The sequence below is a fragment of the Condylura cristata genome, unplaced genomic scaffold (genome assembly GCF_000260355.1).
Source record: "Condylura cristata isolate star-nosed mole 26May11 unplaced genomic scaffold, ConCri1.0 scaffold00018, whole genome shotgun sequence".
Lineage (NCBI taxonomy): Eukaryota > Metazoa > Chordata > Mammalia > Eulipotyphla > Talpidae > Condylura > Condylura cristata.
The window spans coordinates 31,930,378-31,948,531 of NW_004567119.1; the positions used below are offsets into that span (position 1 = coordinate 31,930,378).

The window sequence follows — 18,154 nt, forward strand, 5'->3', positions numbered from 1 at the left end:
AAAAAAAAAAAAAAAAAAAGCCAACTGGGACTAGAATTCACTTGAGAAGACAAAGCTAAGAGTAATCAGAACACAGACACTAATCAAAGACCTGGGACTATGAGTTTGCTTGGAGGGAGACTTTAGTAGGAGCAAACAGAGATGCTCCTACTACATACATGGAGCTTAGGTGCACAATGATATTTCTGATTACAGAGAAGAGGAGGAACAGAAAGAAAATGGAAAAGCAGCATCAGGCAAGTTCAGGATGACCAAGACAGCGTAGCATCATGAAAGGCAAAAAGACAATTTTTCAGGAAGGGAGCTCCGAACTATTGGGAAGTCTAGACGAGGTGAGAGCAATGTCTGCTGCACAAGGCAACATGGCAGCCAGTGGTGCCTGGACTGGAGAGCTTCGGGGGCACAGCAGAGATAGAACGTCAGGAAGAAGCAAGGCAGACAATGTAAGGAATTATTAACCTCATTTTTGCTGTGAAGATCAACAAAGAGAAGACTTGACATTGGAAGGGGACATGAGGTCATTAATGAGAGCATGGTCAATAATTATGAGTTGAATTCGGGAAGTGTGGCAGTGTATTTAGAGATCATGGGAACTTCTAGAGTGCAAGAAGTTAAGGCCTGTACTCCAGTTCTTGTATGCATAAATAAATAAATCTTTAAAAAATGAAGCTAATGACATTGAAGACAGTGGGGATGGTGTGAGGGGCAACAGAGGAATGCAAAGCAACAGAAAGACCAAAATTAAGGGGAGGGGGGAACCAAAAAAGACTTTCTTGGCCAACCAAGAGAGAGATGGGGTTCCTTCTCTCTCAGAAGGAATCCCCCTCCACCTGATTAAATCTGTTCTCAGCAAAGTTTGAGGCAAGGTCATTAAGGGAGAGCTGAGGGGAGGGTGTTTTTTTTTTCTTTTATTGAATTAGTGTTACATCTTTGTGTTTCAGAGGTCCAGAATCAATCCCCCTTTAGGTGTTGTTACACCACACCCACCATCCACTCCCTCACAGTCCAGCTCTCTCCCTACTTTGTTTTTACCCCTCCCCCTCATGGAGTTTGAGTTCTAGAATCAACTAGAATCTAGAATCTAGAGTTTGTTGTTAGATTGTTGTTAGAATCTAGAGTTTGTTGTTTTCTTGTTTGTTCTGGTTGTTGTTGTTTGTTTTTTTAAAGGAGAAGACATTAAATCCTTTCTGAAGATTTGGAGAGCTATGCTATCAGGGAAGAATTTTAGGGTGACTGGTAATGCTGAGGGTCTGTTTAAAGTGAGAATACCAAGAGAGAAGGCACAGTAGTCTATTTTTCCTATGGCCTGTTCAGGTTGCTTAACAGGGTAGCAGAGACTACAGCCATTCAGTGCTTAAGATGCGCTTCCTACCTAGGCAAGTGTCTTCAGTCAGAATTGCAGTCCTCTTTTAATTTTGGTGATCATATTTGAGCGTTCTGCATCTTTCCTCCCCTTCCTAACTATCACGATCATCTGCACACACCCGGAAAATGCCAATTGCAATGGTGTAGGATTATCGGACGGCTGCAGGTAACGATGGCTGTGCCCCCCTGGGACCAGGACATCCTGTGATGACACAAAGTGACAGCAGAACTTAGGAAGGATTTGCTGTTCTGGGGCATGCACCCAGGCCCCAAGATTCAGTGCTGTTCCCTCCCTCCACTCTCTTGATCTGAGGGACTGTACTGCTCAGCGCAGATTGACACCTTCCCACGCTAAAAATTATTCTACCTTCCTACCCAAGACGGTTGCCATGGTTCCCTTCACCAACCCCCAACCCGCATACACGCTGCCATGCCTCAGCTCTTTACACGTGGCTCTTTGTCTTCATCTCCTCGTGCATTCCCTCACTTTGCAGTGGAAAAAAACAGACAAACCAAAGCTACAAAACCTGGCCTTTTATAAACATGTTTTGTTAGTACATTTTTTTGTAGGTACGTTTAAGTTAGTATATTTTTTTTCCCAAATTCTCAGAAAAATCAAAACGTTTTAACAGACCAGGTAGCATACTCAGTTTCTTCCTGCTTCCTGGATGGTGAATAATTAGGTCCTGTTTCCTCACTATTCAAAACCTCCAGAGTTACTTTAAAGGTAGAATATGAGGGAGCCCAAACCCTCCCTCATATCTGACAAACATTTTACAGCCAGTACCTGCCAGACACTATGCAGTGTATAAGCATGGGGAGAGGAACCCTGATAAACTGTTGTCTGATACTCAGGGGATGCAAGTGAGTGGGAGAGTAACAGAAGCAAGCCAGGAAATATAACAGACTGTGATGCAGAGTGAGATTTAATCGTAAACAAAACCAGTTGTGTACTCTGTGCTGTTGGCTAACTGATAGGAAGTTTTGATCAAACCCTGGATTTTTTTGGGAACCTGAGATTCACAAGCTACGTCACTGATCATAGTAGAAGGTCCTCAACAGGAGGAACCACACGTACAACAGCATGTGGGCGATACACTGGTTGGCCAGGAAGAGCAAAGCTCAGGCACCTGTCCAGGAGAGGCCAGGGGCAAGGCGGGGTTGAAACAAAGTACTAAGCCCATGGGCCTGCGGCTATTGCCCAGAGCTCTTGCTGCCTTTGCCATTAGGGCAATGGGAACAGGTGGAAAGGTTATAAACAAAGAACTATGGTCGGATTTTTATTCTAAAGGTTTGTCTCTACTAAAAGAATGGAAGAGGCCCTCCCTGGTGGCGCAGTGGGTTAAAGCACCGCACTGAGAAGCTAAAGCCGCTTCCGCATGAGTTCGATCCCCGCCTACCCCGGAGGTGACCACATGGCGTGGCAGACCTCTCCTGACCCGCCCGCTGCTCCCCTCAGCAGTGTGCTTCGTAGATCTGCCTGTTCTGCTCCCCACTCTGTCCCTGGTGGATCCTCTCACCCTCCGCATCTCTGGCCTGTACCCCAGTTCTGTATGAATGAATAAATAAATTAAAAAAAAAAAATGGAAGTGACTGAAAGCAAGGTCAGATGGATAAACCAAAGCTTTCCCAAAATCATAAACAAAAATAATATGTAAAAGGAGTACAGAAGTTTATATAATAAATTGCAGACAGTAGTGTCTTAATATATGTGAAAATTCAGGAAAACACTAACAATACAAAAGAAAACTGAGGAAAAAAATGGAGATTCACAAAAGATATTTAAGCATTACTATTTAAAAAATACAAAATGAACAAATACAAATCACAGGTTTCACCCCATTAGACTGAAAAGAAAGGGATAAGTAGATGCTTTAACACTACTGTTGATTGTGAAGAGAGAGTGAAATCTTTCTGAATCAATTAGATATCAACAATCTCCAAAAGTATTATATCATCAAGCTAAGAATTCTGTTCCTTTAATTTAAAGAAAATAATTGAAGTTGCAAAAACTTTGTAATCCAAAATAGTCCTTCTAGAATAATTTATAACATAAAAAGGAAAATGAGCTAAGTACTCAGTGTTAGTACTTAGCTAAAAATATTCCAGCTTAGCCCTGCAATGGACTATTTGCAGACCCTTAAAAGTAAAAAGGAGGCCCTCCCTGGTAGTGCAGCAGGGTAAAGCACAGCACTGAGAAGCGAAAGCCACTTCAGCATGTGTTTGATCCCCGCCCCAGGGGTGACCCACATGGCGCAGCAGACCTCTCCTGACACACCCTTGCTCCCCTCAGCACTGTACTTCGTCAGTTGGCCTGTTTTGCTCCCTGCTCTGTCTCTGGTGAATCCTCTCACTGCTCCTGCACCTCTGGCCTGTTCCCCAGCTCTGTATGCATAAATAATTTTTTTAAAGGAAAAAGGAGACATGATATTAAGTATGAAAGAGTGAAACAAAATGGCTTTCATAGTAAAATGCCAATAAAATGACTTGTATGTGTATTTGTGTTTGTTTATATGAATTAGTTACATCGGTAGATAAACACGCAAAAGACGGAAAGGATAAAAGGAAAAAAATCAAATTTTTAGCAATGATTATTTACTTTCTTAGAAGCTGTCTGTATGTGAAAACATCCCACATACACAGGCTCTTTTATAATAATACAGCAAAACTGAGGAGAAATGCAGATATGACAAGCAGAGAGGCCACGCCAGAGAATTTTAGAAAAACACAAGATTTACTTTTAAACTTCACATGGAGGCTGGTAGAATTACCCCCCTGGTAGTACAGATTGAAAACAATAGATTTAAATTGTTGTGGATACTTTTGGGGTGGAGGCTGCCACATTGCTCACCTGTAGGATTTAATACATTCTAGGAGCCTCTACTGTGCAGAAACCAATGAACCATTATTCTGACTCAGACAAGGGAGACTTCATGGTTCCCTTCTGCATCGATACAGATATATGTCATCTTATGTGTCAAAAAAATAATACTTTCAGTCACTTTTGAAAAAGAACACATTAGAGGGGCTCGCAGGCACCCTAGACATTCTTCCAGGAAGAGGATATACCACGTGGCCTCTCCCTCACTTGCACCCTGCTCACGTAGTGAGCAGTTCTACAGACTGTTCCTACTCACTCTATTAGAGCAGAGTTGTCAACTCTTGAGCGTCATGCTCAGAAATGAGTGTCATTTCAAACTCCAGAATGGGTCACTTTGGGCTACATTTCCTGATTTGGAAAAGGTTTTCCATTCCCTGGTTGTATGAGTCAACAGAAAGTCCACACTGTGTTAATTCAGCCCTGACTTTAACAATTACTAAGATTCCTGGAACACTTACACAGATGGGTGTTCAGCTGCTTACTTAACTAATAGAACACTGAGCTTAATGTAGACAGAAGGTAGAGTGCTGTAAAACATACAATTACAGGAATTTCCTTAGTCTACAAACCCAAATGTCTGAAATAGCAAAGCAGTTTGAATGGGCCAGGGCTGTCTTCACTATGTTGTGATACAGAAACAAGTAACATCAAAAGTCCAGTAACTTATAAGAAAGGGTCCTGTCTTGCTCATATGATATACCTGGGGTCAGCTCCAGCTCTGGTCTAGTTCTTCTCTGGATTTCAGGCTAAAGCAGCAGCTCTTTTTAGAGTGTGTCCTTCTCACTGCAGGGGGACAGGGGGACAATGGCAGAGTCACCTGATGGTTCTTAACTTTCTGCCTAGACCCTTTGCATAGCACTTTGGCTAACGCAAGTCCAGTGAGCAAGGCTGACAGAAACAGGACGTAGGAGTATAATTAGTCTACAGGAAGGGCAGGAAGTAACTGAGAACAATACAGCAACCTTCTGCATCAAGTATGCAGAGCCAGTGCCCAACTTGTAATGGGTCAAATTAGACTGGTTCGACTCATGGACTTGACGATGGACTTGATACATTCAATAGAAACCACAGACCGATACTCTAGGGATGCTGAGAAGAAACTGCAGCTCCCATTCAACATTTTCAAGTTAGAATATTTTCAACTTATGATGGGTTTATCAGGATGTAACCCCATCATAGGCTGAGGAAGATCTGTACATCAAAATACATATCTCCACAAATGATGGCTTCACTAGCAAAGATGGTTTCATATGCTGTGGACTGTTGAGTCATTTGGCTGGGACAAAAAGAAGCAGAGAAACTTCCTCCACTCAGTCAGAGGGGAAGTTAGAGAGGGCAGATACAGACATGGGCAGGTTCTGGAATGAGGATCTATAAACATTTGTATTATATAATTAAGCTAAATATAAACACAGGTTCAGAATACTATAACATGAAATTGAATACAAGTTTCCAAATCACCTCCAGCCATCCACTGAGTCTATCCATGCAGTCTGCCAGCTAACTCTCATTCCAGGATCTGTGGATTTTATCTCCTCTCTAATGTCTTCCATTACATAGCTCCTTTCTTTATTTGGGAGCGGGGGAGGGGGGCTATGCTTATTTTCTGCCCTTAATGAAGTGCCAATACAAAGTTTTGTTTTCCTTTCTTTCTTTTTTTTTTAGAACTCCTCTTCCTATAATACATACACATTGCAAATAATTGGCTTCCAGCTTTACTTTTTAAGCCAGAGAGGTTTTTTTTTTTTTTGTCTGCTTACTCTTTCAGTTATTTCTCCAATAGAAGCAATTGCTAAATTTGTATTCTCTAATCCTGGATTTCTATGCTTATGATAAAGCAAGGCACATCTTACAATCAGTTGGTATAAAAATAAACCTCGTGCTTGAAATCTGAGCTAAAATATATTCCCCACTGGGCAACAATACATAATGCGTAGCATTTCCTACATACATTTATGCAAATGCTTTATATCCTCTCATCTGTCCTCTCAAATCGAGTGATGTTCTTTTTGAACCATCTTCCTTCCAGTGTCATGGAGGTGACACCATGTGCTTCATGATAATAAAATGACACATTCCAATTTTGTCTCTGTCTAAGCACATTTCTGTAGATTGCCAGCTTTCCCCCACCTAACACACATTTGCAAGGGATCTGCCTCTACTTAAATTCTTTATCTTGAATACAAAATACCTCAATTATCTTTCCTTTTGGATAGCCAGGAGAAACCAAGAAGTGATGAAGCCTGACTTTCTAGTGCTACAAGAGTTGATCTATTGATAATATAGTATGTGAAGATGCACAAAAATATTGGTTTCACTCACCACTTCCATGCCATCTGATGAATGTTATTTATTAAAGTAGTTCAAGATACTATTAGTCAAAATCCTATGTAGAAGGTCTGATGATCACATATTCAGAGTCCTAACACACACATCTCTATGACTATCAACTGATAGTAACAGTCATGTTTCATCACTTAGCAATTCACTTAGAAAATTTGCCAAGATAAGATGCTATAGTCACCAAAAGAAATTTAATATTCATCTCAGCATGTTTATTTTAAATCTTGAGGATACATGATCTTCCCAGAGGTCATTCTTGTTAATATGTTAGATCTGTGACGCTCACCTAAACCTATTCTTCAAATTCATATACAAAATAGGGCTTTAATCAGAAAGCTCCTCTCACTCGTCACCCTTATCTACCCACTCAGAAAGGCAGCTTGAGAACAGAGTGGAGGATAACCATCTCTGAAATGAAGTACCATCTGATGTGTATGCCCATATCTAGAATTTGGACAGTTTCCAATACCCATATAAATTTCACTCTTCACCTAGTCCTACATTTCTGGTTTGAACTAATAACTTCGATATGAAGTTGAATTCTGCATCTATCCACAATTCAATATTTAGATTGAATATCCTGTTTATACAATTTGATCAATGTATCACCTTTCTGGCTTGGAGCTTTTCCTCCAAATTTGATCTGCCTATTTAAATTCTAAATCTTGCTTTTACTCTCCATTTGACTTGAGATCTTAGATTTATCTTATCAGTTTTATAACCAGAGCTATGTCCACTGACTTATTTGACTTAAGTCTTTTTTTCCTAAGTCCCGTGACTTCTTCTAGCCTAGACCCACTCACCCTGAATGACTCAGAATAAAGGAAGCCTTCCCCAATGACTAGCACTGAAAAACATAACACGCTTCCCATGTATAGATCTAAGTGTGATATATGTGATATATTTCTGGGTACATCGATTTGTGACATGTATTCACTTGCTAAATAATAAATAATTTGGAAACCATGATCCAGTTTTTACATTTTTTTTTCCATCTCAATTGTAATCTCCGCGGGTTTCCCATCACCAAGTCACCCATGTGCCATCACCATAATCCCGTGCACTTCCCTCCCCTCCCCCACCCCCCGTTTTTGAACCCATTCCCCACTCCACCCCCACAAAATGTCTCTGGTATATGGTTGTTCATTATTCTTGTTATTTTCTCACCTGGTCCATTATACTCCTGCTATGAGTGAAACCATCCAATATTTTTCTTTCTCTTTCTGGCTTATTTCACTAAGCATGATCTTTGCCAGCTCCATCCAAGTTGCTGCAAAAGACATGTGTTTCTCTTTTTTGGTTGCTGAGTAATATTCCATTGTATATATGTACCACATCTTTTAAATTCAGTCATCTACTTTTGGGCATTTGGGCTGCTTCCATGTTTTTCCAATTGTCAATAAGGCAGCAAAAAACAACCATGATCCAGTTTTAGCTTGTATTAAATATTGTTCATTTGGTTAACCCATAAAAATGAACTAACTTTCTCCATTTCTTCTAGATGGTCCAATAGTCTATGCAGCATACTTGAAAATAGAGCACAGTGATGAAAATATTAAATTCTGGATGGCATGTGAAACCTATAAGAAAATTGCCTCACGGTGGAGCAGAATTGCCAGAGCAAAGAAGCTTTATAAGATTTACATCCAGCCACAGTCTCCCAGAGAGGTATAGTGGACAGTGATGAAAATGAGAGCATCCGTAAAGGCATTACTATCTCTCCAGCACAGATTTTTTCAGGCACTTTGAATCCAGTGTCACCAACAATGCTATAAAGCCAGTATTGCTAATCTTACTTTACAGATTAAAAAATCAACCTGATAATATGACAAGGTAACTAACTTCATTGGTAGCACATTGCTAAAGTTAGAATTCAGATTTTAACAGCCTGGCCCCAAAACATTTCTTCACAGAGTATCTTAATTCCCAGGAAAGTTTTTCTAAAAAAGAAGCCCTTACAAGGTGAACTGATCTTGCTAGAAGAAGCATGATCTACTATAACTAGGGTGTGACAGCCCAGCACTGTTGGGCAAAGTCTGTGCCACCAGCAAATATAGCAAACACTACATTGGTATCACTACCCGTCACTTACAACCACAAGAAAATAGCCATGAATGGAACAGACACCACTGAGATACCTCCTGGTGGAGGGAGAATGAGGGGTGACAATTCTTTTAATGGGATACAAACAGAAGACTGTCCATGAAGTTCGCCCACTTAGGAGTTTCCTATGTCATTGACTTGTTCCTTAAAACTCTTGTCTGGAAAATGCTTGGTTTATTGAAATAACCACTTCCCTCCTTCATGTCTCCACTCCACTTTCTTCCCCTTTCAAAGTATATTCAGTTAAATCAACACTGATGACTAGTAAAGGAAGATAAGCTATACACTAGCACCAGCTTCACTCTTCCATAAACAAGACTCACATCTCATAAACTTCCTCATTTGTAGACTTTGCTAACAAGCCATTTATGTTCTCCCTAATAAGCAACTATTTCTCTGGTCTTGTACCTCATGGTTTTTGCTTCCCCCTCCCCCCAATTGGGGATGTGGAAGTGGATGTTTACTTTTTAAAAAGAGTTTAAATAAGTATTTTGAGATACTTATGAAATGCCAAGTAAATTCCACATTTCCATTCTGTGTCTATCTGAAATTATGCCTACTTATGTTCAACACGTAATTTTTCTTTTCAGATTAACATTGACAGCTCAACTCGAGAAAATATCATCAGGAATATTGAAGAACCCACTCCAACATGTTTTGAAGAGGCTCAAAAAATAGTGTATGTGCACATGGAAAGGGATTCCTACCCCAGGTTTCTGAAGTCAGAAATGTACCAGAAACTTTTGAAGACTATTCAGTCCAACAATTCCTGTTCATCACAGCAAAGTTAAATGGAAGATGATATATTGAAAGTACTGCCTTTGTTCGCTTAATCAAAAAAAATCACAAATGGAATAATTAATACAAAGACAAAATCAAACAATAAATTGATTCCTAGTTCCCAAAGAGAAATAGATTCTCAAAAAAGATGGACTCTAGAATATGAAAAACATAGTCTATAGCATTCTTATGTAGTTCAGTCAACATCTGAAGAACAGGAAATTCTCTCTTCATACACCAATATTATAAATTTTTACTACAGTTACAAAAGTTAATTAACAGCTTTTTTTATTAATGATATGTTATTGTGATAATGCACAGATCTTTCTTTAAAAATGGTAGTTAGTTATATGACTTGTGTGTCTAGGGTTCATAATCACCTTAATTAGTAGACAGACTTGGTACAGTACAATCAATTATACCATGAACAATATTAAAAAGACAAGTTCTTGAGAGCTATTTTATATATTAAATTTTCCTACTATTACATTCATAACTGAACCCATATATTGCATATATCTTCTACGTATGAAAATGTCCTGATAATTCCAATCTATTAAAAATGTGTTACTTTCTTCATTTATTTTTATATTTATAATGCTATAGGGTAGAAAATTTTGGGTTTTTTTGTTTTTGTTTTTTTTTTTTTGCCCCTCACAATGTGAATTTACCTGGATTCTGAACATCAATACATCAAATATAAACCAAAGACTTTTGAATATATATTTTCCAAGAAGCACAATAAAGTCATTTTTCTGGTACAAAACAATTAGCTATGGGAAAAGTTTGTCCAAGATTTTTAGTTTGGGGACCTCCTGGTGGCAGAAGGGGTTAAACCACAGTGCTATGAAGATATCCACAGCCACTGCAGCTCTAGTTAGCTCCCTGGCCAGGGATCTGACCCATATGGCGCAGCAGACCTCTCCTGTCTCCCTGCTGCAGTGTATTTCAGTCAGTCTGCCTGTTCTGCTCCCTAATATATCACTCACTTCTTAGATCACTGGCCTATACTCCAGTATTTGTATGCATAAATAAATAAACCTTTAAAAAATATATATATTTTAGTTTTACTATGAAAACTATTTCTGAACTATCTCAAATTTGACTGAAATGGTACCACTTATTCAAAAGCCAGTAAACGGCTGTTTTATAACAGGAAAGTAGACATTTATTAGAATTCTTCTCATTAAGCAAAGGATTATTTTAAAGCAGGATTTGGAGGCTCATTTATGGGAAAAAGAATGAGTTGTGCAAGAATATATTTTCTTTAAAAAGCCCAGGATTAATTAATGCAGTATCTAGTTTGTTGTAGAAATTATTAGCACAGTAGTCCAATTTATCTAATGAAGTTTATTTTCTCTTAAAACTACCATTAAAAATATAGGTTGAAGTCTGACATATGAGATCTTGATGACGATCCCTAGTTAGAAGAAAATAACTTATTTAGCTAGCTAAAATAAGTTAGAAGAAAAATGTTTCCACATGTTTCAAATAATTTGGACATCATACTCCATCAGTGAGAAACTATATTTCTAGCACTCAACTTGCCCATAAGTGCAGTGTTTGAGCAAATTTTAAAAAACTCCAGCCCTTATCACTCAAATTGTATATCAGCCAGATTTCTAGGGTTGGTTTGGGTTTGGTTTCATCCAACTTTGTTTTTCCTATGTACCTCATAAGTGACACCACCCAGTAAGTTTTTCCCCTTCTGACTTACTTTACCTCTCCAATTCCACCCATGTCAACACAAATAGCAAGAGTTTATCATTTTTTATAACTGAGTAGTATTCCAATGTGTGTATATATATCACATTAGTACATCTGATATTTGCTACTTTGAGGTTAATAAGCTAAAAACCATATTGTGAGAGTTTTTTCTATATTTAATACATTTTCAAACTCTGGAGATATGCAAATAGTCTTCATAAAAATAGTCTTAACTCCTCCAAAGGAAGAGAGTGGCAAAGACTATCTTGTATAGTTCACATTCAAGTATCTTGGCAGAGATAAACACTTTCCTATTTATAATTTATCAGCCACACCATCATTTCATCAACCACAAACAGCTTTTACCAATTTTGGAAGAATTCCTACAAGTAAGAGATACATAAAGATTTCTTCAAGTACACAATGGATGTGATTTGAAGAAAATTGTAAGACCCACTGCCCAAAGATATCTTTTCCAGATCTAGGACCTTAAATTCGCATCCTTGGTCACAAAAGAAGAAAACTGACATCTCAATTTAAGTTGAGGAGCTAAACACTGCTGCTGACACTTCCTGTTGCCTAGCAGAAACTCAACTTGGGGAAACAAGATGTAGACATTTGGAGTGGCTAGAAAAAATTAGCTGATAGAATGAGAAGTGTCAGCCGTACTCCTAAAACCTATGCAGTGGTATAAATCGATGTTGCCTCAAAACCATTCTCAGGGATGTGGAGACTTGATTAAAATACATAATAATGGTCAAGCCTGTCCTGTCTGCCGACTGCTGATGAGTCCCAGCATCTGCATCTGCCTCTATCCAGCAGAACGTGGAACGTGGAGAAAGAGGTAATGTTTCCAGTGAGTCTTGAAAAATAATTAGATCTCGTAGAGGAAAGGGAAGGCAATGTAGGTTGGAACTAGGACTAAAGGGAAAGCTGTATCAAATTAGCAAGGTTTAAAAAGAGACTCTGGAATCAAACATATCTGAGTTCAAATCCTGGCTCTTTGTATATCTAAGTGCATAAAATCATTGGTAATTGTGCTCAAAAAATTCAACCATATTAACAGTTGCCATAAAAGTCAAAATGAGAGACAATGCTAGTCTGAGCAGGAGACATGAGCGGGAAAAGGGAGGCACTGCTGAGGGAAAAGCTGTGATCAGATACAAAGAATGAGGGGGAGGTCACAGCTAATCTAAAATTTCGCATCTGAGCACCAGGGCAAGTACTAATGCCATGGCTGATGCCACTAATTGAGAAGAGCAGCTCAGAGAGATGAGCAGCCTTGGCAGACCAGTCAAGCTTGAGGAGACTGTATCCCTTCATGAAACTCCAGAGGGCGCCAGAGAGCACAAATGTAAAGCTGAGAACTGTAAACACGGCCTGGAAGAGATTTTATAAGGAAAACTTCTTAAGAGAGTAGATACAGAAAGGACCCAAGCAAAATTTAGGGATGTCTCAGGGAATAACATTAATTATTGTTAAATTTTCTACGGAAGCTTACCAAAAGATTTATAGTAATGACAATGCTCAATTATGGAATAGATAACGTACTGTGTGCTTGGATATATTATTCTTTTATTCAACAAATAGTTATTGAGCATCTGTTACCGCCAGCACAGTTCTCAGAGACAGAACTGTGTCTACCCCAAGGGGAGCTTAGATTGCTTACACAATAATAAAGTAGTAATCGAAGAAATAAAAACCCGTCAGATTATGATAGAGGGTAGTAGGAACATGTGAGGAGACCCTGGGAAGGGAAGTTGGGGAAACTGTAGAGTTCATGTAATATGTAAAAAGTATGTGTTTACATTTAAAATGCTATTATCGGCCCTCCCTGGTGGCTCAGCGGGTTAAAGCACAGCACTAAGAAGCCGGAGGTGACCACGTGGCGCCGCAGACCTCTCCTGACCTGCCCGCTCCCCTCAGCAATGTACTTCCTCGATCTGCGTGTTCTGCTCCCCACTCTGTCTCTGGTGAAGCCTCTCGCCGCCCCTGAGCCTCTGGCCTGTACCCCAGTTCTGTATGCACACATAAGTAAATCTTTAAAAATAAATAAATAAATAAAATAAAATGCTATTACCTCCACTCACCATTTTAATATCAAAGGTCGTTTTTACTGTTATCTCTGGTTACTATTGCTAATAAATTCATAAAAGATGGTTTCAAGCATCATTCCTGCTTCTGACTTTTCTGGAAAGGACTACCAGGTAATTTATGTACTGATGCCAAATTCTAATGGTACATTGAAGCACCCTCTCTGAAATTAGCAAATATGTTGCAGAAGCCAGGAATTTAAACAGGCATATCAGATACTCCACTCTACCTGCCTGCAAGAGGCTGGAGGTCACAATGCAACCACCATCTTGTCATGGGTGAAAAACAAACAAAAAAGATCCAGGGTCAGGCCCATGGTCACTACATTTTCTTTTATATATATATATATATATATATATATATACATTTTCTACATCATTCTTCATTTTGTACATATTTTCAACTCAGTTGTAATCCCTGTGGACTTCCCACCACCACTGCACCCATGTGCAATCACCATAGTCCCGTGTATTCTTCCCAACCGTTTTGATCCTATTCCCCTCTCCACCCCTGAAGAATGTCTCTGGTTTGTAGTTGTTTGTTGATTTTCATTTTTACTGTATTACAATTGCTTTTTTTTCTCCTGATCCCTTATACTCGTGCTACAAGTGAAACCATACAGTATTTTCCTTTTCTTTCTCGCTTATTTCACTAAGCATGATGCCTTCCAGTGCCATCCATGTTGAACTGGCTACATTTTCAACTTGGGATCCTGGAGGAACAGGCATGGGCAAATAGCAGGAACTGTCATGGGGACAAAGAAAGAAAGTGCTGGAAGAATCTAGAATGAATGGCCAATTGCTTAAAGAAAGTAAGGCTTAGGTATTTATGTACAAAAAAAATATGCTTATTAAAAGAATTAGATCAGTGGCATTTTCTAATTTTAGTAGTTAATGGTAGAATGCCTTAGGCAAAAAAAATTCATTTTTTAAAAATCAGTAAAGCCTTCATAGTTCATGAAAAATATCAACATAGCTGATTTTTTAATATAATTTTTTTAAAGATTTATTTGTTCATACAGAACTTGGGTACAGGCCAGAGGCTCAGGGACGACGAGAGGCTTCACCAGAGACAGAGTGGGGAGCAGAACAGGCAGATCGACGAAGTACACTGCTGAGGGGAGCAGCGGGCGGGTCAGGAGAGGTCTGCCACACCATGTGGTCACCTCCGGGGCAGGCGGGAATTGAACTCATTCGGAAGTGGCTTTAGTTTCTCAGTGCTGTGCTTCAACCCGCTGCGCCACCAGGGAGGGCCCAACATAGCTGATTTTACTTGAGCCTCAAAGCAATCCCACTGGGGTGCATTTTTACCTGATGTATTGAGGGGTAGAGTGGTGAGACCCAAAGAGCAGGGCCTTTTGTGGCTACCTGGGCCTGTGGTTGTGGTAAAATTCAAGCCTGGGCATGAAAACCTGGAGTAGGGTAGAGCCTGGTTGCTGCAGGGATTAAGTGAGTTGATGGATTCAGATGTCCAGGCCATCTCACCTCACAGATCACTATGATCCGAGAATTAAAAAAAAAAAAAAAAAAGTGCATGATTTTTAGGAAATAATGAGTTCTACGATCAAAATGGTTGAAAGCAGTATGAGAAAAACAAAATGAAACACCTAAACAGACACAGGAGATGAAAAAGTATAAGCTGAGGGAAATAATGTCTTCAGATGTCAAACTCAAGGAAAGAAGAAAGAATGAGAAAGCGCTACATAGTAAATAAGCAGCGCTTATGATGATAAACACCTTTCCTTGGAGAGCTTCCACTCTTAATAAGGAAAGGAAACTTTCAATACAAGAAGTCATATGCCAGATCTATAAACATACTGAGTTTGAAACTTATACTTTAAAAGGAATGGTATACAGAAAGAGGTGGGAAAATCGTCGGCATAATTTTACTTCTTGACAGGGGTATAGCTCATCTTGCTGCCTCTAATTCACAATGCATTTAGCTATATTATTAGACACTTATGTGCTTTTCTGGCACCACTTGTAACTGAGTTCTCTCTCACAGGCTTCTGCTGGTGACAAGGATAATAAAAGACATGTAAGGTAAATATAGTTTGTTCTTACGCTGTAATGCTGTCTGATGGCACCCCAGCCCTGGGTGATTCATACGCAAATTACATCCCAGGCAATGAAATCTAAAATTGGAGTGTATGTATGTGCTAGTTCAGTTTTCATGTCTTCATTTGGCAGTTTGTTTCTGGAGTTGCCACAAATAACATTATTATTAACTTAGCAGTTTGGTGAGAAGTGTCATCAATGCTTATTTTTTGAGGCGAGAGGAGGGGGATGAAAGTATTCTGAGGTTCTGTTTTTAAGAAAAAACTTGGAAGCTACTAGGTGTCAGGCACTGGGAATATCATCTTGCATTTCTTATCTCATTTCACTCTTATAATAAATGTGCACAGAAGTTATTGTTAACTACATTTTAGCTTTGAGAAGACTGAGGTTTGGAGAGGTTGAAAACTTGTCCAAGTACACTCAAGCACATGCAAGAAACCCAGTCAGCTCTAAAGCTTAGAATTCTGACTCTGAAATCCATCTTTTTCCCTTATATCAAATGAGATTTTCCTTATTAAAGACTAAAATTGGAACTTTGTTCAATGATATGCTTGCAAATCAGCCTCTGACACTGAGGAGCACAAGCAAGAGCATGAGCAGATAATGACTGGCCTTCTTGATAAATTTCTAGAGCTCTTGTCATCATCTAAATGACATCATAGCAAAGGCTGCAATCACCTCTGGAAGTTACACAAATTGGAAAATGTGTCTATGAAATATGCAACGTTTTTGATGTATGCATTCTGACATGAAAAAGAAATCTACAGCCCTAACTTCAAAAGAGATGACTACTATCAAAATAAAATCATTCAGATAACTAAACTGAGTCATTTTAATATTTTGAACAGACTAGCTGTTCAGATAACAGGAAATCATTCAGAAATTGGCAGGCCCCCCTCTTCCTTGCAGGATGTATCCAAAGTAGCCTCATACTGCTGCAGACTCATCAGCTATATTCCCCAAGTCTAGATGCCTCCACAGCTCCAGGCCTGAACTATGAAATGCTGCCATCTTTGGAACCACCATTTAGGGTGCCCACTTTTGCCAGTTAATGTGTTAAAATAGGTAACCTAATATCATCACTCATGCTCAGTACTTCTGAAAGGTGTGTGATCTGCCTCATTTTTCAGATGAAGAAACTACTACTTATCTAAATGATGGAACTGGACAGCAATTCAAGCCCAGGTCTCTCTGACTTCAAGGTTATTCTTGCTCCTCCCAGTCCTACTGCTTCTCACCGTAACCCCAACTCCCCCTTGGGATCCTAGGGCTCTCTTGATCTTTTTGTGTCTAAAGCTGAGTGCATCATTTCTCCTGATAATTTACTTCTGCTTTCCTACTCTCCTGTGTTCTTCATCAAAATCCAGAGCATCATTTACCAACTGTAACATTATTGCGTGTTCACCTGCAAACTCTTCCATTAAATTCTGAGTTACCTTTAGGACCTGCCTGAGCACCTGAAAAGTAGCTTAAGGCACATTTACTATAGAAATATCTGTTACATGATGCTATCCATCAACTTAGAACCCCTGGTTCAAGACTTTCCTCTCCTTGTATCCCTACGACCAGCTAGTAACCAAGTCCTGTTCATTGAACTTTAAATGTCTCATGAAAATAGCTTTACCTTTTTTTTATCTTAGTGGATCCAGTTTTAGTTCCTGTCACCACCATCTTAATTGGATTACTAGTTTTCTTCTGAAAGAGGGAAACACCCTCCTCTCTAAGGTCTCCCATCCTTACCCTCGCCTACCAGACCAATCCTCTTCAGCACCTCCTCACCACCTCTGCAGGGCAGGAGTGCACACCTGCCCTAGCTGGAAACAGCATTTGTTGGCTCTTAGGCTTCTTATTCCTCTCTCTCTCTCTCTCTCTCTCTCTCTCTCTCTCTCTCTCTCTCTCTCTCTCACACACACACACACACACACACACACACAGCATGTGTTCTATTAGAAACTACTTGCAAGCCCAGGAAACCTTCTCTCTGCTGTTTCCTATTCGTGAAATGCCTTTTCCCACTTCTCTCTGCTGTTTCCTACTCATGAAATGCCCTTTTCCCACTTATCTGCCTCATAAACCCCTATCTATGAAGCCAGTGAAAGGTTAATAATTTGTCATCCCTTTAACATGATATCTTTCAATTCGTGTTCCCTCACATAGAACTTACCACTAAAATGCATACTGAAAGATGTTCAAAATATAATATTTACTGTTTGCATAAAATATTACCAAGTATTTTATCTTACCTGTTATTTCTCATTATAGTTGTTCTGACCCTCATTACTAGGTAAGATTATAGCAGAAAATGTATGGCCTGTTAACCAAGGGGATTTTATGTGCATGTTCCCCACCACCTGTTTTCTCAGCAATAGAAAATAGCTCCCAGGAGCTCTTAGAACAAGCTCAGAAAGCAAATGGTCAATCTCAGCTTTTATGTTACAAAATTAAGTTAAAAGACCCAAAACTTGTAGTAAAGCCAAAGATATTAAAAGCATTTTATTTGCAACTACAGAGTTTCTGCTACTTTCAAATGGTCCTCTTGAAAACATTTATGCCATTAGAAAAATACAATGTCTCTTAAGGAGCTTAGGATCGCTCTTAACTGAAATTGTCTAAACTTTTTATCTTCATTGTGGACCCTCTTAATTCAAGTTCATTTCCTGACAGTTATATCTATTTATATAACTTTCTAGTTCTTGCACTATCTTGTGCTGACAGAACTTTAGAAGAAATCATAGCTTTCTCCTAGACATGGTTTCTATAAAACATACTTGATTATGGTGATGATGTATGGGTTGACTTGGTGGGGGGAATTTTTTTTTTTTTT

At 39.2% G+C, this 18,154-nt stretch overlaps 1 protein-coding gene across 1 annotated transcript in view; it reads left to right on the top strand.

Annotated features, from left to right (window-relative positions):
* Positions 1-9,483, top strand: part of RGS13 (regulator of G-protein signaling 13) — an 18,824-nt gene extending 9,341 nt beyond the window's left edge. The window contains exons 3-4 of the mRNA XM_004685248.1: positions 8,091-8,257; positions 9,283-9,483. Of these exons, the coding sequence (XP_004685305.1) occupies positions 8,091-8,257; positions 9,283-9,483 (368 nt within the window). The remainder of the gene's footprint in view (positions 1-8,090; positions 8,258-9,282) is intronic.
* The last annotated feature ends 8,671 nt before the right edge of the window (positions 9,484-18,154 follow it).